Consider the following 25,193-nt stretch of genomic DNA (forward strand, 5'->3'; position numbering starts at 1 on the left):
TTATTGATTTTTGGCAGTTCATGAAGCATGCTGTCCATATTTTCTAGGTAAGGTGAGGGGGGTGGGAGGAAGAAGGGGAGTTGGTAAACTAGTTGATGATTTATATGGCTGGATGAGAAAGAAATTTGGTTTGGAAGGGATAGGGGAGATTTATCCAGAAATAAATACAGACCAGACCCAGGATTGGACTTTGATATATAAAAAATGCAGGGGAAAATGCTACAACAGATGGGGGAGGGGGAAGGTATTTCCATAAAGGTCAATTTTTAAACTCCTCCTACAGAACACGATCTACTCTTTGCAAAATATATCTATGATAACTCCCAGAACATAATGTCACCAGATAAACCTTAGGAATGGAACATATGGGGAAATATGAAAAAGAAGGTAGTGAAGTCTGAAAACAAGCAGGTTGGTGAGCTCATTAGCTGGGGTGGAATTTAAAAATCTTCACGTGAAAGAATATATAAATCAAAATAGACACACGTATTCAGATGCATGCGCACTAGGCATTCACACATACCACTCTCATATACAAAAAACTTAACTTTCTATCACTGCTGAATTATAAGGCAGTTACAATGGAGTTTCACTGTCTTTATAAATGCAAAAGCACCCTCTGGTGGAATATGCAGAGTATTTGTTACAGAAAGGAACTAGATTCCTAGAACAACCATAAAAAACATCCAGAGACAAAAAGTGTAGGGGGGGGATGAAGGGAGGGGGGAGATTTTTGACTCATTTTGCAAACGTGAAAAGATTTTTATTACAAATCCAAATTTATCTTTTTAACTGACTTGACTTTACTCTTTTTAAAATAAGTTACATTAACCACTACAAAAGCAAAGCACAAAAAAGATTTTTTTAAAAAAATAGTCATTTGTTTCAATAAATTTAAGCAGCATTTTTCAGTTCTTAGATATGAAGATCATGAATTTATTGAAACAAATGACTATTTATTTTTAAATATCCTGGTACAGAGAGTTTGTGTGGCATAGTGCATAGGCTAGACTTGGAATCAGAAAGACCCAAGTTCAGAACCTGCCTCTTAATACATTGTGGTTGGTTTACAGGTTAAGTTAGTTAACCTAAGCCTCAGTTTCCTCATTTATAAAAAGGGGAAAATACTACTTGTAGTACCTACCTCACAGGATTATTATAAGAACTTTGCTCTGTAAATGTTTTATTTTTTTTTTTCTGCTCCCTTCAGAAGAGGTAGTATACTAGGCAGAGATCTGGCCTTAGACTCAATAGGACCTAGGTCCAAATTACAACTCTCATGGATAAATGTAATTTCTCTGAGTCTCAGTTTTCTCCTCTGTAAAATGGATATGATCATATTTTTATTACTTTCCCTACAGGGCTGTTGTGAGATTCAAAGGAAACGACATGGGTACAGTACTTTTCCATCTGTATGGCATTATATAAATGTCCATTGGTAACATTCACTAGCAACACAGAAATTGCAGATGAGTTCTCTAGAGTCTCTTCTGAAGGTGGCCAGGAATTTCAAAAAAAGAAATATATCATTAATCGTATACTTCATTCTACGGTTTCTGGGAGGGGAAAGATCGCTTTAGAAATTTCTTTGGGGGGGGGGCGGCTAGGTGGTGCAGTGAATAGAGCACCTACCCTGGAATCAGGAGGACCTGAATTCAAATCCAGCCTCAGACACAACACAAAAACTAGCTGTGTGACCTTGGGCAAGTCACTTAACCCAATTGCCCTCCAAAAAGGAAAAAAAAAGACATTTCTTTGGATTCTCTAACTAGGTATATAGGGGAAAAAAGTTCCAACACGTGCCCTAACCTCTCTTTTGACCTCCAGTTTCACATCTCCAACTTGAACTGAATGTTCCATAGAACATCCACAAACTACACATGTCCCAAAATGAAGTCATCACCTTTCCCCATCAAACCCTCGCCTCTTCCTAACTTTCCCATTACTGTTAATGGCACCACCCCTTCATCCTCACAACTTTCGTCATCCTTGACTCCTCACTGCCTCTCATCCTCCATATCCCATCTGTTGCCAAGTCCTGTCAATTTCTCCTTTGCAACATCTCTTGAATATGCCCCCTTCTTTCCTCTGATGGTGCTACCACCCTGTTGCAGACCTCATGCCTGGGCTGTTGTAATAGCCAGATGATGGGTCAGGCTGCTTCAGGTCTCTCCCCACTCCAGTCCATCCTTCACTCAGCTGTCAAACTGATCTTCCAAAAGCAGGTTTGACCATATCACCCTCCTACTTAATAAACTCCAGTGACTCCGGATCACCTACAGAATCCAATAAGAAATCTTCTGTTTGGCTTTGGACATTTTTTATAATGTGGTCCCTTCTGTCCTTTTCAGCCTTTTCACATTTTATTCCCCTCCACATAATCTGTGCTTTAGTAACACTGGCTCCCTTGCTGTTCCTCAGACAAGTTACTCCATCTTCTGACTCCAGGCTATCTTCCCACCCCCCATGCCTCCCTCTCCCACACCTGGAATGTTCCCCATCCTCATCTATACCTCCTGGCTTTACTGGCTTCAAGTTTCAGCTAAAATCTTGCTTTCTACAGGAAGGCTTTCCTGATTCCCCCTTAATTCTAGTGGCTTCCCTCTCTTGATTATTTCCAATTTATCTCATATATAGTTTGTTTATTCATAGCTATTTGCATGTTGTCTCCCTATTAAATTGTGAGCTCCTTAAGAGCAGGGGCTATCTTTTGCCCCTTTTTTTTTTTTTTATTCCTAGCATTTAATACAGTATCTGACAAATAGTAGGTCTTTAATAAATGTTTGTTGGCTAATTGATGCATAAACCATTATAGACTTTTGAACTATGCTGAAAATCTTCATATTAAAATTCCAAATAATGGCTCACATTTACACTTAATGTGAATTAGAAATACTATCCTAATCCAGTACAACACTAACACAGTTCCTGCATAGGTACTTGATAAATCTTTCTTGAATGGATGAATTCACAAAGATAAGCATGTGTTAAGATTTTTAAATGGGTTCAAAAATAAATATTAGATAGTCCTAAATCTGAAACTGCAGGTCATTTTTAAAAATTTTGCCAACCCCAGTTTTGTCTTTCTGCAAGTGAATTTAGCACATGTAAATATGCCAGATTGATGATTCTAAAAACTGAGGTCTTCTGTCTACTTACAGAATGGGTGCAGCTTGAGTAACAAGTTTTTTTTATGCTACTTTGCTTTTACTGTTCGTGAAATCTTCATAAAATACATTAGAATCTAAAATGAGGCTTATTCAGTATTGAGAAAATACCTAAGGCAATAAGCAGGCAACAATGCACAGTAAAGATCTGGGAGGCCTTGAGCATGGTGTAATGGGGCTTTGGAGTAGAGACATGGGTTTGAATCCAGGTTCTGCCACTAATTAGCTGTGCAACTATGGATAAGTCACTTAATTTTTCTAAGCCTCAGTTTCCTTATCTGAAAATGAAGATAAAAGTACTTGGATTGCCTACTTCACATGAGTTTCATGGGATAAGTGTTTTGTAAACCTTTAAGCATTATAAATCACAAACTATTATTCCTTCTGACTGTCCAATTCTAAGACTTTTTATAATGGCAAAACCTCCTCCAGTAAAAATGCTACAACAAAAATCTCCATGACAAAAGGTTTGCCAGATACTACTAAAGGCGTACTTGTGGTAAATAAATTTGGCGCTATTAAATTTAGGACTATACAACAACAACAAACTTTCAGTTCCTTTAGAGGGTTTGTGTTTGTGGGTGTGTTCACACATGTGTTTGTGAGTGTGTTCACATGTGTTTTCTTTTCCCCCACTGAAATCTGCTCTGGTACAGCCATGCCAAATCATAAGGCAAATGGACCAAACATACATCATAAACAGACATACTTTGCACCTGCTCTAGAAAAAGCCAGAATTTACTTTTGCTTTGGATATATAATTGGGCTCAATTCAAACATCCCCAAGATTCTTTACAGTTAGAATGAACAGAGCTATTCTTGATTGGATGGGATCCTCAGATTACTCAGAAAATGAAGAAACAGTAGATGTTATTTCTGAGCCACTGATCAGAAATCTTTGAAAAACCAAGGAGACTAGGAAAGGTACTGTAGGGCTAGAAGTGGACAAATGCTGGGCTAATTTTCTAAAAAGGGAAGATGGTGAAGTTTGGAAAATAAAATATGCTAGTGAGCTTGATGTTGATTCACTGGATTAGTCTAGAATTTGTTATTAACGGGATGGTTTATGAGCATTTAGAAAGTGATTCAGTGGTGACTAAGAGCTAACGTGGCTTCATCAAGAAGAGGATAGTCAGTCTAATTTCTTTCTTTATTTCTTTTTGACAGGGATCAGGAGCATGCTACAAATAATGATTCCATAGACTGCCATTCATTGAATTTACATACATGGTAAAGTCATATCAATTCCTAATTGTTTCTTTCATGACACTAACATAACCTTCTAAGGAACCCCACTAATACAGCAAAGAAAGCATAACCAGGAGAATGATACACAATGACTACAATGATGTAGTAAAAAATAATACTAAAAGACTATCAAACTCTCATTAACTACAGTGACCAGCCTCAGTCCTAGATGATAACTCCCCAACCCTTTGATAAAGATAGACTATAGGTGCAAAAGGTTAAATACCAAATCATCACAGTCACTGTCAGTTGCTTGTGGTTATGTGATTTTCTTTGCTACAAGGAAGTGTTCTATGGGAGATGGGTATATTGGGAAATAACTGTTATGCAAAAAATAAAAGGAACCAATAAAAATTATTTTTAAAAAGAAGTTGGTCAATTTTATTTTTTTGGTTTTCATTCAATTGGCTGAGGTCATATATAGAAAGAGAAACAAATAAGAGCAAATGAATTTTTTTTAAAGAATTTGAAATTTTTTCAAAAGAAATTTTAATTCTGGAAGATATCATTTGACTATTTTTATAAAAATCTGCTAGTGGCACAGCAAATAGGCTGCTGGGTTTGGAGTCAGAAGACCTGAGTTCAAATACAGCCTCAGATACTTACTAGCCATGTGACTATGGGAAGTCACAACCTCCTTTGCTCTCAGTTTCCTCAACTGCAAAATGCAGACAATAACAGCACCTACTTCCCAGGGTTTTAAGGATGGAATGACATCAAGTTGGTAAAAGGTGCTTAGGACAGTGCCTGGCAAATAGTAGGTGCTACATAAATATAAAATCTGATTATTTATCCAATTATACACTTATTTATAAATTTGACTATCAGCAAGCTCTGTCCACCAATCCTGGTCATGGTTCAACATCTAGTAAGTACTAGGGGGATCTATAAAATGGGTATAATAAGTTTCTGTTGAAGTATTGTTATGGGGCTCAAATGAGAAAATGCATATAAAGTCCTTTGCAAACCTTAAAACCCTATAAAAATACTCCATTATTTATGTATTTGTTATTAACTATTATTGTTGTTATTAAATCTGATAGTTCAAATAATCAATCTTTTAATTTAAGAATAAATTTATACAAATACTCCCAGGTAATAGAAATTCCAAAAGTAGTTCATGAAAATAAAGGTGAGTCAAATGACCCTGAAAGGAAATTAAAGGTAGTTGACAAGTGGGTTCTGAGGTCTCAGGTGCTCCTCACAAAAGTCCTAGAAATCACTTCTATAAATTCTTCTTGTACAAAGTGCCCAGAGCTGGGCCATGAATCAGTACGATGGGGCTAAACTCAAACTACTCCAGATCTGCTTCTCTGTTCAAAACTGTCCCAGCTGGTGCTGTGGGAGTGTGTGGGGTTATCCCACACCTGCCCAGTTCCTCCACTCTCTGACCCCAGGCTGCCAATAACAAACGTGGTCAATATAATGAACATCAGCTTCACAGTCCACCTCATTCATTTTTATAGCAATGCTGAGGGGGCACCATCAAAACTGCAAAATGAATCCCACTCATTGTTAGTCTGCTTAGCTGGCTAGGGCCTGCCCACAGCACTAGCAGAAGCTCACCTGGCCATCTGCAGTCTTGCAAATAAGGGAGGGGTGTGTGGAGTAGAATGAATATGTGGGCCAGGATGAGAGGGTGGGCTCTCGTGACTAAAAGCTGAGGTCCGTTACCCTGGACACCTATATTATTGGCAGCTAGGAGTAAAAGGGTGGAGTATTGTGGGCCAGGACACTGGTAGAGTTGGGTAGATATGAATTAGCATTCACACACACCTTTGAGACCCCCCCCCAATCTCCCCCCCACAATACACCCTTGAGACCCCAGGAAACCTCCCTGCCAAGAGTTTTCAATTTCCTTGACAATAGTGTCTATTTTCTTTTACTTTAACAAAGTGTCAAGGGAATAGCTTTTACCTAGGGATATTTGTATTAAAGGTATTCATTATTTAAGTTCTCTGTCCTTGATCAATCTTTTGTTCCTGACCAGGAACGGTGACCGGGGCCTCAGAAAACAATGTTCTATAAGTCTGTCATATCTAGTGCTCTGATTTTGACTTTAGAAGTTTTAATACGTTGGTTCAAAAAAATGACAAACTCAAAACTCACACAATTTTCTTCATGGCTCTGGATGTAAAACCTCTGGTTTTTCATTATGTCTCACCCTTATTTATAGGCAGAGGAATATGAAGAACTTTGTCAAGGTATAAAGACTATAGAATTCTGCCCTTGTCCTTAAATAACATGTTGATACAAAGAGACAAATCCCAGTTCCCTTCACAGTGTTTAGTCTAGCCTTTTAAGATTATAATGTCCAGAGTGGGTTAAAGTTAAAGAAACATATCCTTTTCTTTCTCTGTTATTACTTCTTATTAAATTTAGGGGTATATCTTATAAAAATAGATGGTTATGCAAAAGCTAAAGGAACAAAGGTAATTCTTCCTCCTTCACCATAAAAAGGCTAGATAAGTCAAGGGCCATCTCCAGTCATCCTGATCTATATCTTGCCACTGGATCCAGATGGCTCTGGAGAAGAAAGTGAGGCTGGTCTCTCTCACTTAAATCCAATTCACTCGCAAGTCATGGCATCACCTTCCTGATGTCATGGTCCTCCTCTTTGAGAATGAAGGACAATCAACAGCAAGATAAATCTCAGAGATCTCAGAGGTTATCTAGTTTAGTTCATACTTGGACAAAAATAACTTCTACAATATTACCAACAAATGGCCATCCAGAGTTTGATTTAAGACCTTCAGTAAAGGAGACACTACTACCAGATGGAGTGCATAAAATGCTGGATGCATTGTCAAGAAAACCTGAATTAGAATTCTATCTTTGACACAACAATTATGTGACTGTTACAAGGCTTATGCTAGCCCCCAGAGGAGACCCAATGATACATTTCATATATGTAAAACACATCAATACATGATGTAAAGAACAAAAGCATAGAGTGGATGAATATTAACTTGTATACAACATCTACAGTATACTGAGACAGGCTTGAAAGAGATCAGAGCTGTCAGAAATTCATACCATGAGAAAAATTAATGGCAATTATGCACATTTTATTAAAGTGCTATTCCTGAGTCTTAAAGTCTTTTCTTTATTGAATTATAACTGTCTCTATATAAAGCTAGCCTCTAGACAAATATTTCACAGAGTCCACCCAAGGTCATGGAACAGAACCTAATAAATCTATAGTCAAGCACAGATCGAGTCAGACTTTATCCTCCTTTCCTTCTCTCTCCACCTACTCAACCAATTTCAGTGCTTAATGATCTCAAAGCATACTTCTGAGAGCATTTGCAATATATAAGTCCTTGCTTACCTCCCAAATACTACCCTAGCACTACTGAGAAACAAGGAAAACTGAAGGGGCATTTTAGCACACAGAGATGGAGACAAGTATGAAAGGGGCATTTTGGGAAAACAGTGCCAATGCACTTGGAGGAGCTGATCCGATGCCACAAGGGGCACAGCTAGTTACTGGAGGCCCAACATGCAGCACCTCTGAACCAGTCCTCCAAGGTGTTGGTCAATCTGAAAATAATAGCCTTCAATAAACCTCTAGATTTGGAATACATTTGTGCTTGGGCAATGCATTTCCTTAAAGAGACTGTACTGCTCAAAGTAGTAAATCAAGGGGAGTTGGGAGAGAAGTATTTGATCGATTTGCCTTTCCATTTTAAGAAACTCTTCTAGTCCCTAAATGGTGCTAATTTAATGATCATAGGCAAGCCTGGCACATAATAAACACTTAATAAATGCTAGCTGACCTCTTTCAAGCTCAGTTTTCTGATCTGTAAAATGGAACTATTTACTGTATTTATCTCAATGCTATTTGTGACTCAAAGGAAATAAGGAATGTAAAGTACTTTGCAAATCTTAAAATTATATATACAAGTGTCAGCTACTCTCTCCTAAGATACATTTAATTTTTAAAACAGATTTAAGTCATACAAAGATTTTTTTTCCACCTTTAAATATAAAAATCTACTTCTCTGCAACTTCCACTCTCTGCCAAAGAGAATAAGATTTACCCTTTTTTCATCCTAAAAGGGTTTTTATGACAGCCCTTTAAATACCTCAAGATAGTTGCCATTTCCCTCTCCTCCCCCCCCAGCCTTTGCCTTCCCCTATTACACATTCAATTGTTCCTTTAAAGCACTACTCAGGTGACATGATTTCTAATTATTTCATCCTCATAACTGCCTTCCCTGGCATACAGTCTGGATTGTCAATGTCCTTTCTACAACATCACTCATAAAACTGAAAAAAATACTCATGGTGTGATCTGACCGTGGCAGAAAATGTACACTAGGAATGCTCACCTCTTTTATTCTGGAAACTGGTTGGAGTAGATAGATGGTACAGAGGATAGAGCATTGAACTTGGAATCAAGAAGACCCTAAATTCAAATCCAGTGTCGGATACTTATCAGTTGTATGATCTTGGACAAGTCACTTTACCCCTGTTTTCAATTCAATAAACATTTATTAAACACCTCCTATGTGCTAGGGGTACAAAAAAGAGGCAAAAAATAGTTCCTGCCTCAAGGAGCTTAAAATCTAATGGGAGAGACAACATGCAAACAAATCTATACCATACAAAGCCAGCTCTATCCAGGATAAATAGGAAACAAAAGAGGGAAAGCACTAGAATTAAGAGGGCTTAGCTGGGACTTAAAGGAAGCCAGGGAAGGCAATAGTCAGGGAGGAGGAGGGAAAGCATTCCAGGCATGGGGGACAGCCAGAGAAAACACCCAGAGCTGAGCTGTAAAATGAGGATAATAATAGCACCTACCTTGCAGGATTGTTGTGAGAAGCAAATGAAATATATTTGTAAAGCCCAGCACATAAAAGTCACTCTGCTGGTTTCCTTCCTGCTTTCTTAATACAGACCAATAAAATATAAGCCTAAACATAACCTTGCACTAGCAATTTTGGCTGCCATGATACACTTATGACTTGTTTTTAACTAACCTCCCTATCAGGATTTTTTTTTTCAGAGAAGATGTTATTTAGCCACACCTCCCTGACCCTCCTGTACTTGTGCAGGAAAGGGCGTATGGGGTGTTTAGGAAAGACTAGCACTTCTGGTGTGAGGACTGCCAAGTCTTTTTTAAGACTGTTCATCTAGCTTTGGTGTCCATCTATCATCCAATTCTTACCCATGGCTCAAAGAAGCTGTAGTATGCACAGCAGTCACACCCTGGTAAAACCATCTTGACAGGCTAAACCAGGTTGAGGGTAACCGACAGGCCTCAAACTCGCCAGTGAGTACCCAAGTATGTGAAGACTTCCCCTGTAGAATGGGTGGATGAGAACAGTTTGTTCTAACAACCATAAAGGAGGAAGCAGGTACTATGTGGTGCTTAGAGCTTGGTCAGATATCAAAGATGCCAAGGTCATCAGGGCATTGCCAGGCATCTTAATTTTTGATGACTCAGGAAGAAAAAGTGCCAATTCTGCCTCACTTAAATACATTCAGGCAGGAGTCAAGTCATCACCCTATTTTGTCATTGGTCTTGAAAAACAAAGGACAACAATATCTTTTATAGGAACACAAGTATTTTATCCCACTGATTCTATTTATTCCTATTAAATTTAGTCTTATTCAATTCAGACTATCATTCTAGCCTGTCTAGGTCTCCTTGGATCCTAAGTTCTAGTGTTATTTTGTTTCAGTCTTATCTTACTCTTTGTGACCCTGTATGTGAGGTTTTCTTGGCAGAGTTTACCATTTCCTTCTCCAGGTCATTTTACAGATAAGGAACTGGGACAAACAGGGCCAAGTGACTTGTCCTGGGTCACACAGCTACTAAGTATCTGAGGTTGTATTTGAACTCATAAAGATGAGTCTTCCTGGTTCCAAGTCCAATGCTCTACCTACTGACCCACCTAGCTGCCCAAGCTGTTATTCAATGTTATTCATTCCAGATTAATGTCATCTGCAAATCTGATAAGGATGACTTCATACTATCTATGCCTTCATTCAAATCATTGGTAACAATGTTAAAGAACATAAGATGATGGCATTTTTGAGTCCTTCTTCTTCCTCCAAGTTGGCATTGACATTAACAATTATTCTTTGAATCTGGTCAGTTAGTTCCAAATTCAGCTCACTGAACTATTGGTATGTAGATATAATATAATTTATAATCAATCATGTCAACTATAATTTTAGGTCTAATTAATAACTAATATTCCAATGTGATTCTCTTTTAGTTACAAAGACCTGACCTTTATATGATTTTTAATGGCTTTTTATCAATCAATTGTAAGTGATATAACACAAATATGCAATTATCTGCTAAGACTGTCTGTCCCCCCCAAAATATATTATTTTGTATAAGATACCATGCACAATATGAGATGCTGTAATAGTTTTAAAAATGTTATTTCAAATGAATCAAAATTCATTTTCTTTGAATCATCAAATGAATGAATTATTCATCAATAATGAATTGTAAATCTTAAAATACCACATAAATTAGTGTTATAGGCAACTTCATAATTGCTATTTTTCTTTACACCTAAAATTACCATAAATAGTTTAAGTTAAATGGCTTTAAAATCTTTTCAAATGCCCCACAGTTTGTTTTAAAAACTTAAATAAGAAACATATTATTGATCAGAGAAAAGAAAGTTTGTTTCATTCCTTTAAAGCAGTGGAGTAAAACTCAAATAGAAAGAAAGGGGGCTACTAAACTATACTAAACCATACATAAGTACCCCTGCAGGTCATATGTTGACTTAAAACACCACATTTTAACACTATGTTCTACTGTATTTTATTATTTTAAAAAACATTTCCCAATTACATTTTAATCTGGTTCCAGCTATGCCAAAGCATTGCTGGCTTATCTCTGCTTTAAAGTTGATTTCATTTTTTTTAATGTTCTGAAAGTCATGTATGCCAAAATGATTTGCCTTGATCTCTTGGTTCTTGATTTCCTCTATACCTAATAAGATGGTTATTATTCACTGTGAAAGATTAGACTCTGTGAAGTGTTCATAATATCAAATACTACTATGTTACCTGAAACCACAGAAGAATCTGCAAAAGATGATTCCAATTCATCACTTTCAACAGTTAGGCTATCATTTTCTTGCTCTTGTTGATCTGATAAAGAAATAAGTATCTCTTCAATGACAGGAACATCCTTTGGGGATAATTTCTCAATTCCATTTTCCTTAATATCTGCTTTTTGAGGAAAAATATCAAAATAGAAATGATATTTCAAGACAAGTTGCTTTTTGTAGACATCATATAAATTCGTATCTCTAATAGAAACATTTCTATTAGGTAACATTTCTGTTTAAAATTGAAGTTTATCTCAAAATGTTTGTCTTTTTCTGAATTTATAAAAGCTAGGATCATGTATTTTAATCTTATAAACTATTTACCTTCCATAACATCCTACTCAAGTTTCTCCTTGTGGCATGGATGTGATCCTGGGTTTTAAAAGGTTCTATCAGCAATATACATGTTCTGGGAGCTACTACTAACCTAGAAAGATTTCAAGTAGGGTGGTGTTAATAGCCTATTTCTGTTTTCCAGGACCAGTCTAGCTAAGCACAGTGAGGCTCATCACCTCTAGATGTGGTAAAACTTGGTAGTATTGTTTGAACCTTGCCTGACTGAGAAATCAGACCTGTTTCCTGGAGACCAGATTTATTTAATGCAAAACTCAGGACATAGATTATATTGTCTAGAAACATAATCAGATCTGAGGACTGATGATTCCATCCATCAGTGAGGAGTTTCTTCTTGCTAATATCTCAAGGAACTTGTGTGTCATATCTGGAAACTGCCCCCATTCTGGTCAATAAGCTACTGTTGCCTTGCTCCTTTGTCTGAATTCTATATAATATGTAACTTATAGACCCTGGCAGGAGGGCACCCCTTTTTTGACTCTCCTCTCTAATCAGACAACTTAATTCTAAATTAAGTTCTAAATTATTTAAGTTCTGGGTTTTGTTCCCTGCCACATTATGGGTTGGGCAGTTTGTGATGAATTCTTTGGACACTGCAATCCATGAAACAATGAAAAATACAAAATGGCCTTCAATCCTGTGTGGCCCACTTCCACTTGAATAGCAATCATAGGAGAATGATGCTAAACTGGGCAAAGAGTACTTAAAAACCATGCCATTTTTTGAATCATATGTAATGTCCTGGTACTCTAAATCTGAGATCTTGTCCAGGGACAAACAAAATGACATAGTATTAGAGTAACTGTATATTGTGCCAATGCAATATTCACAGCACCAGCAGTCACGACAAATATACCCACACAGTGCTTAATCACAAAATAACAGACTCTCCATATAGAAGACAGAAGCAAAACATTTATTTAGACACCAAATCCCAAAACCAGTAAACCGATTCTATCATAGTAGCAAAGAAGTTAATAAAGCCACAACAGCACAGAGAGCCACAGCATCCTTTAGCCTTCCCACAAACCACCATTTACTTACAAGCCTAACTGTCTGTTTGCCTGCTGTCCCCTCTCCTCCCACCATCTAGCTGTTCTGACTCCCAGCTTCTTGTGGGTTCTGCTCTACCCTTCAGCAAACTCCTCCCACCACAGGCTACATGTGATTACATTCAGCCAATTAGGGGGTAGAGTTTATTTTCAAAGCAGGGAAGGTCTTCAAATTCACTTGGGCTTATTAAGAAACAGGGAAAATCTTCAAATTCCTATTACTATTACACTATATAAAAAATATTGACATTCTAATTACCAATGAAACCAGAAGACATAAGTACATTCCAGCTGAGTGGAAGGATGGTTTCTTGGGTTTTCTTGTAGAGACAAACAAAGGAGCTGCTAAGAAAGTTAATTTTATTGGACATTCAAAGGCAATAAGAAATATTATTTCAAGGGACATTTTGTCATCTTATATTTCAGTGCTCACAATAGGCACCTGCAAAAAGCATCATTAAAATAATTGTAGCTTGTACATTAGCATTTTTCTAGAAGATAAGAAGCCAGAGACATTCTACAAAAAATTTCACAGGAACCTCCAGATTTAGTCAACATCTACTTTTATGCTCAGTTAACTTCAATGCCAATGCAGGCATAAGAGAGGACAGCAAAAAATTCTGGAAAACATGGTTCAGGGGTGAGAAACAAGAATTGAAAAGGCTTGTAAAACATAAAGAATCCTTGTACCTATGCATCATGAGTAGTTTCTTTAAGAAAAAAGTCCAGAATACAAGATAACTGAGATACCATATTTTAATTCTAACATTCATTACAGTAGCACGAGATCCTAATTGAGGAAGTAGAATCCCATTAAAGAAAACAAAAATGGGAAGAGGAGGCTGGCCAAACTAAAAAAGAGTTGTTCTGTGCTAGAAGCAGCATAATTCTGAAAATGATGGGGAAGTAAAATCTCAAAGAATATAAAGGAGAGGATTCCAAAGGTTTGGGAAAAAATATCAAGACTTTATTATTATCCCCCAAAAAAGATGACCAAAGAAATATCAATAATTGCCATCAAATATGCTTAAGAATAATATACATGTATATCAAGTACATTCATGATGAAGATATGATAACTATAAGATAAAGGAATGAGTGAATAATCAGGCTTTTTCACATGTTAATCTACAGCAGATCCCATCTTCCTACAATTCACTGAAAAACAAAGATAAATCAAGCCCTGGTATTTATTATTTACTGTAAAAGAGCATTTGTTTCAATAGAACAAAATGCTATCTTAAAATTGCTCTTTGGGGCGGCCCGGTGGCTCAGTGAGTAAGAGCACTGGCTCCAGTGTCGGGATGACCTGGATCAAATCTAGGCTCAGATACACAGCACCACACCCAGAAATAACTGGCCATGTAACCTTGAGCAAGTTACTTAACCCCGATTCCTTTAAAAAAAAAATTGCTCTTCAATAAATCAATAAACATTTACTAGGCACCTACCATGTGCTTAGTGAACCAGGCACTGAATTAGCTGCTAGGGATATCAGACAAAAATGAAACAAGTCACTGCTCCCAAGGAGCCTATAACCTCCTGGAGGAGACAGAATACAAAATAAATACAACAAATTTAAAAGTAGTTAAATTCAAGATAAAAACAAAATAGTTAGAGAGGGAGGGTGCTAACACTTGGGAAGATTCAGGAAGTATTTTTTGTAGGATACTGTGCTAGAGTTGAATCTTGAAGGAGGAGAGGGGTTCTATTAGCAGGATGAGGCATCATGGGGGAATGCCAGTGCAGTCACTGAGAAGGAAATGGAGCTCCATGAGTGAGGAACAAAAAAGACCAGTTTGACTGAACCTTATTGAGTAGGAAGGAGAGTATATTTAATGAAGCCAGAAAGATAGGATGAAGTCAAGTTATAAAGTGTTTTAAAAGCCAAATAGCATAGTTCATATTTTATAAAACAGGTAATAAGGAACCACTGAAACTGATTGATTATGGGAGTGATATGGTTGGATATGAATTTAAAGAAAATCACTCTGGCAGCTCTATAAATAATGCATTGGAGTAGAGCTAGACAAGACAGGGAGACGAATTTGGAGGTTACTATAAGAAACAGACCAGGAAAGAAGTAATAAGGACCTGAACTAACTTCATGGCTATAAGAGTAGAAAGATTGGATAGAGAGATGTTACGTATGTAGAAATGTCAAGATTTGTAAGAAAATTAGATATACTGAGTGAGGAAGAATGAGGGGTCAAACATCATTGAGATTACGAATCTAACAAAATGCAAGAATAGTGATGCTCTCAACAGAACGAGGGAAATTAGGTAGAGAGGTAGGCTTGAGTGTGAAAGATAATGCATTTTGTTTTATGCCTTTAGCACAATATCAACTGAAAACAAGAGGACCAAAATGGGTTTGAGATGTCACAAGGACATTCAGTTAGAAATGTCCAACCAGAGAAGTAGAGACTGGCTGATCTTTTGAACTGTGAGATGTGAGCTGCAATTGCCTATATTAATAAGATATCTGGGTTGCCTAAGGAGGGGCAAATAGTTCTAGGCTGTAAACAGAACAGGTCAAACCTGCCTTTCTAATCAATCGTTGTCTTGGGCCTCAGAGAAGCCCTTGAACTTTTCACCTGGGTGAGATGGAAGACCCAATCTTAAAATTGTGTGTGTGTGTGTGTGTGTGTGTGTGTGTGTGTGTATTAAGGAAATGTCCTCTAGGCAGTTAGTGATGCAATACTGGAATTTAGATGAGAAAGCAACTCATCTCTGTGAGTTACCTGAATAGAAAGAATAACTAAAACTATAGTAGGTGATGAGGTCATCAAGAGAAAAAATATAAATAGAGAAGTGAAGAGAGCTCAGGACAGATTCTTAGGGTATACCCACTGTTAGCAGACATCGCATAAGAAACCAGCAACAAAGACTGAGAAGTGGAAATAGAATAAGATAGTAGGGAGAGAATTGTCCAGAATGCCTTTGAAAATTTTTGGAACTCTTTCAATGGCCTTCTTTCAATGATATTGTATGGAGGAAAGTTATAAACTGCCACAGCCTCCAAAGAATTAAAGTTGTTAGTCACTCAAAGGATAATCGACAGACCTATGGAAGGCATTAGTAGGTTGCAACACTGAACCAACAACAAACTATGCAAGAGAAGAATTGCAAAGGATACAAATTGGAAAAACATATATTGGAAAATCAGGTGAGTCACATACCATGTTTCCCCGATAATAAGACACTGTCTTATTAAATTTTTTGGACAGAAAAACACCAGAGGGCTTATTTTCAGGGGAGGGCTTATTTTAATGAACATTGACAGCAATTTTAATAAACAGGTAAATGTGAACAAAAAAATGTACCTTTATTCAATAAGCAAATCACTGGGGAAGAACAGGATGACGCGCTCACTGCTGCACTCTGATTGGATGCAGCTCGGAGCGCGGCGTGCGTTTCACGGGGGGGGGGATGGTGCATACAGAGGGTACCATAATGTAGCGTGTAGCGCAGGGGATCACCTTCACTACAGTAGCAATCTCAATAGGGCTTATTTTCGGGGAGGGCTTATTTTCGGGATAGGTCTTATTATAGGGGAAACACGGTAGCAAGATGCAGTCATACTTAAATGAAAAGCTTATGTGACCTAACAGTATCCATGCAACGTTAAGTGATCTGAAGAAAGATTTCCCAACATGTTGGGTGGCCCTTCTGTGAAAGATTTAGGAAAGAAAATGGACATGACACAAAAATTGTGTAAATTTGTGGCTGGGTTGCTACTTGTACTGTTGGAAGAAGCATGTATATCAATTCTCAGATCCATTAAAGTATGTAAGTAACAGTGTTTGTATTTTTAATAGAGACATCCTTCATTAATGCCTTACTCCAGCATCCCATTATGGCATGGAAGAATCTCATTCTCTTAAAGGCTATGGCAAATCTCTACCTGTGGTAAGTCTTATCAAGATGATAAGGCTTCTTGTATAGACCTATTAAGTACATGTCTTGCCCAAGGAACAACATAGCTAAGTTGTAGCAGAACATCACCATAAAATTGATCACTCAGTGATTATCTATTTATTATTTGACTGCTAATTCATGGAAATATGGAGAAGCTGTGATCTTCTTCCATATGACTGATAAAATTATGAAATTATATATGTATATCATCACTAATTGATATTTATACAACCAAAGAGTATATAAAATCATATGAGGAAAAGTTTAAAAGCAAAGTGAATGATCAATTTTCAGCTATATTACTTATCTATAATGCAAGCATCACTACATACCTTTGTTAGTTTGTGTGGTTACATGGCACTGTTTCTACAAGACAAATTCGGCACAATTTTTATTTATATTTCTAAAATGTAAACATATTAGACAAAAAAGAGTATCATAATGGGCCAGGAATACTTCTAGAAGTAGTCTAAGAAAGTGTTAAGTAGTAAGAAAGTCCATGTTCAAGGTACAGCTCTGCCACACAGTGTTTATGTGATCTTGGCAAAGTCACTGCCCTTTTATGAACCCATTTCCTCATTTGTAAACTGTGGATAATAACTTCTCTGTATATATAACAGAATTTTTATGAAGATACAAGATAATACATTTAAAGATCTTTTTAAATTGATGAGGCACTATACAAATGTTGCCTATTACTTTCACCATGTACTTAAATGTACTTTAGTCAATGATTTACCCCTTATAGCAAATACAATGGAAGTAAGATATTTTCCTTCTCTATCACCTCCAGCATGAGAACTTTTTTCTATAAGTACAGGTCATAACTTAAAGTCCATAAGACCTTCTTATCCTGTGTGATTCTTATATATATATGTATGTATATGTATATGTATATGTATATATATGGAGGAAAAATGCTAACAATTCCCAGAAACTGGACTTATGCTCTTGTCATGTGACTGACCACCACCACCTGCTTTTCCAGTTATAGATGTCCTTGATTATAATTTTTTTTGGTCATTTCTTGCAAGAAAGTCACCATTATTAATATGAGTATTTATAGCCACCATGGATCTTTTCATGGTCCTTTGTGTCATCTGCAATTTTGGTCCTTCTCAGTGTAGTGTTCTATAATTTGCACCCACATAGCCTCACAAGTAAAATATTAAGAATACAGATTTTGGGGGGCAAGAAACAGCTCAAGATCACTGAAAGTAATTCTCAGTTTCTCATATGTAATCCAGCTTGCTCTCATCTTCCCATTCAATCATGGGTCAAAGTCACCGTTCATTTTAATTGTATGTACTGTCGCACCAAATCAACATACTGCTCACATACTTACATGCCACAATATAGGAACCAAATAGTCTTTATCCAGTTAGTTTTTTTTAACTAGGGTTCTAGGGTTTTAACTAGAGTGTTCTAGGGTAATGAACACAAAGTCATTCATGATGAGCAGAAGCATTCAAAGAACCTCACCATCTATAGGGAATTCCTTTTCCATGTGGACTTTTCCATAGGATATCCTCCTTGACATTTGGTGAATACCTTTGGTAGGTCTCTATCTCCATGTTTCCTGCCTCCTTTGATATGGATCATTTAAAGATCTCTAAACTAAATTATTTCTGTGGTTGCACCTATCAAGGAATTTTGTATGAATACAATATGAGTATGCAAAATATTTTATTGTTGAAGAAGAGTTTTTAAGGCTGACTTCTGACTGTGACTGAGGCTGAGGCTCAGACCTGAGATAAGACTAAAGCTGACCATCAACTCAATTTTTGGCAATTGACAACCAATAAACACACTAGGCTGTTTTGCTTTTTTTTCTAAACCTTTCAGTCAACTGCATGACTATGAATGTATAGTCTGCTATAGTGAATTATCTACAGAAACCTGCTTGTTTCCATCTAATTTATCAAGGATACTTTCAATCTATCAGAGGAGACAGGAAGCAATGGGATCAATGATACAAGTGGAGAGATTGGTTGCCACTTCAATAAAGGTCAAAATTGGGGATGGTATCAAGAGATTTCGAGATATAGAAGAGAAGAAAAAATGAATGGCCTCTCTTTTCTCAATAAACTATTAGGTGAATTCTGCTTAGAAGGCAGAGAGAATGGAGATTTGGTAAGTTACATGGAGAAGAGAAGGTCTGGAACAGCTGCCCATGGGTAATGAAATAAAGAATCAATTAAGGAAGAGTGAAACATTGTCTTTAAGTAGTGATGGCAAAGTTGGGAGTAGATAAACTTGTAGTGGACCCAGTCTGCATGGTTGTATGATTTTATTCAGCAACCTATGAGAAATGTAAGAGGCATATGGTGAGTATAATGCAGGATGGGGGATGAGAGAGTTAAGGGCAGTGTAATATTGAACTGATTAACTACATGGTCAAGATTGAGAAGTGAGGAAAACGAGGTTAGAGCAGACAATAGATATTCTTATATCCATTGAGGTTTTCAGTGTGGCTCATTAGGCAAACTCTTTTGAGTGGTTGTGAATCTTAGTGTGGAGTCAGTCTAAGGTTCTAGAGCTTGATGTATCACAGTGTCATCTGTAAACAAGGATATCAGGAAAAATGCAGGCATCTATGGGAACTCCTTCTTTCATTCTGACTCAGCCAAATATCCTCCATGACCTTGGAGAATACTTCTGGTAACCAGATGTATCTCATACTCTTATGACTAATAAAATATTGATAATCGAGTATTATTGAATAGTTACCTCTGTGATTTCATCTTTCAAAGGAGCTTATAAAAACATACATTTAGGAAACACCTTTTCAGAGAAAAGTTTTTAAGGTGACATTTTCTTACCATGTAAAATGTTTTTTTATGGGATAGAAACTCGATCAGTGGTTTCATTGATAAAGGGAACTCTTAGAAGAGAAAATTCACTCAAGATTCAAGTCAGTACCTTTTTTTCTTTCAGGTTATAGTCTTAGAGATGAGCCTACCCCTGGAGCACTAAGAGGTTATGTGACTTGCCTAGAGTCACACAACTGGTTTATTCTTAGAAGGGGGTCTTGAGCTTAGGTCTTCCAAGATCCAAGGTTAGTTCTCTATCCTCTATGCCTTGGCTGCCACTGCTTTTTTTTTTATATAAGCAGTAGGGGTTAAATAATTTGCTCAAGGTTACACAGCCAGTTATTTCTGGGTGTGGTGCTGAGTATCTGAGCCCGGATTTTATCCAGGTCATCCCGACGCTGGAGCCGGTGCTCTTACTCGCTGTACTACCTGGCCGCCCCCGCTGCCACTCCTTTTTAAAAATCAATTTAGGGGTAGCTAGGTGGTACAGTGAATACAGCACTGGCCCAGGAGTCAGGAGGACCCGAGTTCAAATCCGGCCTCAGACCTTGATACTTACTAGCTGTGTGACCTTGGGCAAGTCACTTAACTCCAACTGCCTTGCTTAAAAAAAAGTGATATATGTATGTATGTAAATATACATACGTGTATATATGTATATATACACATATGTGTGTATATGTATATTCTGCATCTTTCAGTCAATTGTGAACTTGTGAAGAAGTAGTCTGCTGTGGAATATAATTTATTAAAGTCTGACTGCTGTCTTAATACCTTCATCTAGAATATACTTAAAATGTGTGGGGGTCATTCTATCACGGTTTTCTAGAAATAAGAAAGCAGGAATGTGAATGGGTAGTTATAAACGGCCTCACAATCATCTTTTTTTTAAAGTAGTAATAGCATCTATGATTTTTTTTTCCTAATTGTATATCTTTGCCTTTTGCTAGAGCATTGATCTGTCAATCCTTTCAAATTTGTACTTTCTTTAACCATAGATTTCTTGTGTGCCTTTTTTATCTAGTTTTAGCAGCTTTTCCTGTCTTCATCTTTAGTAGCATTTTCACTTATCATAAAATTATAGTATTTAAAGCTAGAAGGAGCTTGAGAGATTATCAAATTAAATTACTTCATTTTATATATTTAATCTGATTGTGCACTGGACCTGGTAGCAGGAAGACCAGAGTTCAAAATCCAGCCTCAAACACTAGCTATATGATCCTGTTCAAGTCACTTAATTTGTCTACCTCAGTATCCTCAACTATAAAATGGGGATTATAAAAATACCTACTTCAAAGGGTTGTTATGAGGTTCAAATGAGATATTTGTAAAAAAAAGTATTTAGCAGTCTCTAGAACATAGTAGGTGCTATATAATCTCCTTCCTCATTTGAACAAACAAAAATGCCTATCATGTGCAAGGCACTGTCCTAGATCCTGGGGGATACTAAAGCCAAAAGCCAGGATCCTTACAATCACAGATCTTACATGGTGGGGCCAGAAAAGGGAAGTGAAGAATATACAGAAAATACAAAGCATATACAAAGTATTTCATTTTGAAAGGTAGAGAGCATCAACAATAGAGGGGATGAGGAAAGGCCTCATGTAGGAGGTAGCATCTGACTAGGCCCTTTGAAGGACGCTAGGGATTCTAGGAAAAGGGAATGAAAAAGGGCTGCCTTACTGACATAGGGGAAATTGTTCAAAAGACAGACGCAAGTGATAGAATGTCATACATGGGGGAAGCTAGTAGACCAGTCTGAGTACATGAAATAAAATTGTTAAGGTTAGTAGAAAGAGGATGTTATATTTTATTGCAGGGGCAACTGAGTCACTGAAGGTTTCTGAGCTCTTGGGAATCCTTAAAAAAAACTTTTACTTTACCCTACCATCCCCTCAAGCTATCATCCTATATTTTTCTTCCCTTTTATAGTCAAATTCTGAGGAAAAGTAACCTCTGTACCTCTCTTTTGTCTTCTTCTAATTCACTTTTTTTTGTTATTAAGCATTTTTTTCTCTCCCTGCCACTTACCCTCCTCAAAAAAAAAATGAAAGAAAATTACTGTAACAAATAAGCATAGTCAAGCAAAACATATCTGTCATATTGAGCATGTACTAAAATGTGTCTCAATTGACTTACTAGTCTATTATTTTTCTGTTGATCCTCTGAAATCATGATTGATAATTAAATTGATTAGATTTTTTTCAGTCTTTCAAATCATTTACTATTTATAATATTTATATATGGTATAAATTGTTCTGGTTCTGCTTACTTCACTCTACATAAGTCTATCCAAGTCTTCCTAGGTTTCTCTAAAACCATCTCTCTCTTCATTTCTTACAGCATGATAGTATTCCATTACATTCATGTGCTACAGTTTTTTCAGCCTTTCCCCCAACTAACAGGTACTCCTTTATTTTCCTGAGTTTTTTTGCCACAGAAAAAATAACTGCTATGCATATTGTTGTACATGTCAGTTATTTTCCTAATTTTTTAAACTCCTTGGCATTTAGGTTTAGTAGTGGTGTTGCTGGGATCAAAGAGCATGTGCAGTTTAAAAATTGTAGAGCAGTAGTTCCAAACTGCTTTCCAGAATGGCTATACCAATTTACAGCTCAATCATGTGCCCATTTTCTAGCAGTCCTCCAAAATTCGTCCTTCTCCTTTTCTGGCAATTTCCCATATATTTTTCAACTGTTTGCTATAAGGCTTCTTGCATCCCTACTCAAGTGAAATTTCTCAATCTAGCTACTAAGGATTGATAAATCGGCAAAACAAAATCCAAAATCTTTTCTCAATCCATATCCATCGTAACATGGCACTGTTAACAACTTTGTCCTAATAATGACTCTTCTTCCTTAATTTTTATGCTGCTACACTGTCCTAGCTCTCTTCATTCCTGTCTGTCTGCTCCTTCTCAATCTCCTTGGTTGCTTTATCACTTACATCCTGCCCCTTAAACTGGGATGGAGCCATACAGCTCTGTCTGAGTCTTCTCTTTTCTCTTTACCCTCACTGGGTGATTTCATCAGTTCTTGTGGTTTCATTTATCATTTCTATGAATTTGACTCTCATATCTTTATATCCAGTCCCAATTATTTTCCCGAGAAAGAATTCTACCTCACTAACTCCCCAATATCCCTTAGGCATCTTAAACTCAACATGTCCAAACCAGAACTCCTTTCCTCCAAATTTCTTTATTTCTGTTAAAAATACTACTGTTTCTCTAATTAATCAGTCCATTTTTAACCTCAGATAATTTTCTTCTCTTCTTAACTTCCTCATCCCCAATATTCAAAATGTTGCCAAGACTTATTCATTTCAGTACAACAATATATTTAGTGCCTGTCTCATTCTCTGTACTCATATGGCTCAAATCTGAGTTCAGGTCCTCAATAACTCTTATTTGGACTATCACTACAGCCTCTTAAATGTTATCACTGCCTCATCTCCCCCCCTCTTCATTCCATCCTTCACACAGCTGTCAAAATAAATTTCATAAGCCATAAATCTGACTATCTCACTTTTCTAATAAAGAAATATCATGGAATCCCTATTACTTTCTTAAGGGCTGTTAAGGGGTCCCTTGAACTTGTCTTTATGAGTTTCCAAGTTTCCAAAAACACTAGACCCAGAACATCCCCAGCCTCAGCTGAGTCTCTTGTTTGCCCCCAAAGCTAGATTCCCTGCGGGTCCTTGGGAGGCAAGACAGGCACTAGCCAGGCTGTATGAGGCTGGGAAAATGCTGGTGCAGCTGGGATCCTTTGAAAATAAGGAGAGCCCCCTATCTTCATAGTCTAGCAGTTCTCAAGAGGAAAGGATTTGACTTTTGTCTGCTCCTCCTTGATGGGAATAGTTTTGTCCTTTTCCAGCCTTTACTGCACCTGTCCCCTCCCATGCCACACCCCTTCCTGTTTTCGCTTCCTTTTGTTGTACTGTCATAAATATGCAAATTTCTCTAAGGACTGTGAATTCTTTGGGGTCCATATGCATGTTTATTCCTCTTATAATAAACCTGGTTTTCACACAAGCCTTGTAATGCTGTGATTGTTGATAGCTTCTAGGATAAACTGAAAACTCCTCAGTTTGACATACCTTTTGTAATCTAGTTCCATCCTACCTTTGAAGGCTTATTTTATATTATTCCCCTTTACTTACTCTGTTTTCTAATCACACTAAGTCTTTTTTGCCTCCATACTCCTGCATAGGCTAGGACACTTTTAGAGGCCATCTTCCTAGGCCTTGAATATACTATCTCTTCATTCTCAGAATCCCCAGCTTTAAGATTAAATCATGTGGGGGCAGCTAGGTGGGAAGTGAATAAGATCGGCCCAGAGTCAAAGGACCCAGGATACTTAACACTCACACACACACACACACACACACACACACACACACAAAACTAGCCTGTAACCTTGAGCAAGTTACTTAACCCCAATTGCTTAGAAAAAAAAAAAAGATTAAATCATATGTAACCTCAGTCTTTAGTGATCATCCTAGTTCTTACTGTTATCTCCCTCTCTTCAAATTATCTAATGCCTCTAATATAGGAAATTTATTACAAATTTATAAGACTAAGAACCATTCCCCAATTGATAAATGGGCAAAGGATATGAAGACACATTTTTCAGAGAAAGAAATTCCATCTATTAATAGACATATGAAAAAAACGCTCTAGCTCACTAATAATTAGAGGAATATAAATTAAAGCAACTCTGAAGTTCTATCTTATGCCTACCAGATTGGTGAAGTTGTCCAAAAAAAAAAAAAAAGGAAATTTACAAATACTTGAAGGGCTGTAGGAAAACAAGTACATCAGTGAACTTCTGGTGGAATAGTGAACTTATCTAGTCATTCTGGAAAGTTGTTTGGAACTATGTCCTAAGAGCTATTAAAATATGCAAAGCCTTTGACCCAGTTATACCACAAAGCAAAGACAAAGTAAAAGGATGCATTTGTACAAAAATATTTATAACAGTTATTTTTGTGTGGCAAAGAATTAGAAATTGAGGTGATTTCCATCAATTAGGGAACTATTATTGTTCTGTAAAAAATGAGGAAAGAAGAAATGAAGGGGAAGTGGAGGACGTAATGGAAATGGGAATTTCAACATCTTCCCTGCCCCTTAACAGGCCTAGGGGGGAGTTTGAAGATTTCCCCTGCTCTAAAAGTAAACTCTGTCCCTCTAATAAGCTGAATGTAATCACATGGAGCCTGCGATGGAGGGAGTTTGCTGAAGCGTGTAGCAGAACCCACAGGAAGCTGGTCAGAGCTAGCCAGACTCTGCAGGGAGAGGATGCTCATTAAGGAGATAGAGAGGTTTGTGAGTAAATATTGATCTTGTATTGGTTTGTGGGAAGGCTAAAGGATGCTGTGGATCTCAGCGTTATTATGGCTTCTGAATATCTTTGGTATTATGATGGAATTGGCTTACTGGTTTTGGGACTCAGTCTTCTGGTGTCTAAATAAATGCTTCAGTTCTGTTCTATACCTGGAGAATCTGGTATATTTTGCAATCAAACATCATGTGATACTTATAGTCACGATCTT

General features: G+C 37.1%; 1 protein-coding gene across 5 annotated transcripts in view; it reads right to left on the reverse strand.

Annotated features, from left to right (window-relative positions):
- Nucleotides 1-25,193, reverse strand: part of IFIH1 (interferon induced with helicase C domain 1) — a 109,739-nt gene that overhangs the window by 71,187 nt on the left and 13,359 nt on the right. For 2 of the 5 annotated variants that reach the window (XM_069080319.1, XM_069080324.1), the window contains exon 3: nt 11,460-11,624. The exons of 1 other annotated variant lie outside the window; for it this stretch is intronic. In XM_069080319.1, coding sequence (XP_068936420.1) covers nt 11,460-11,624 — 165 coding nt within the window. The remainder of the gene's footprint in view (nt 1-11,459; nt 11,625-25,193) is intronic. 2 more of the 5 variants (XM_069080321.1, XM_069080320.1) reach the window with 2 other exon arrangements.

This window comes from Petaurus breviceps, unplaced genomic scaffold, assembly GCF_028583685.1.
Source record: "Petaurus breviceps papuanus isolate PSGF00001 unplaced genomic scaffold, PetGlider_PUasm1.0 91133, whole genome shotgun sequence".
Lineage (NCBI taxonomy): Eukaryota > Metazoa > Chordata > Mammalia > Diprotodontia > Petauridae > Petaurus > Petaurus breviceps.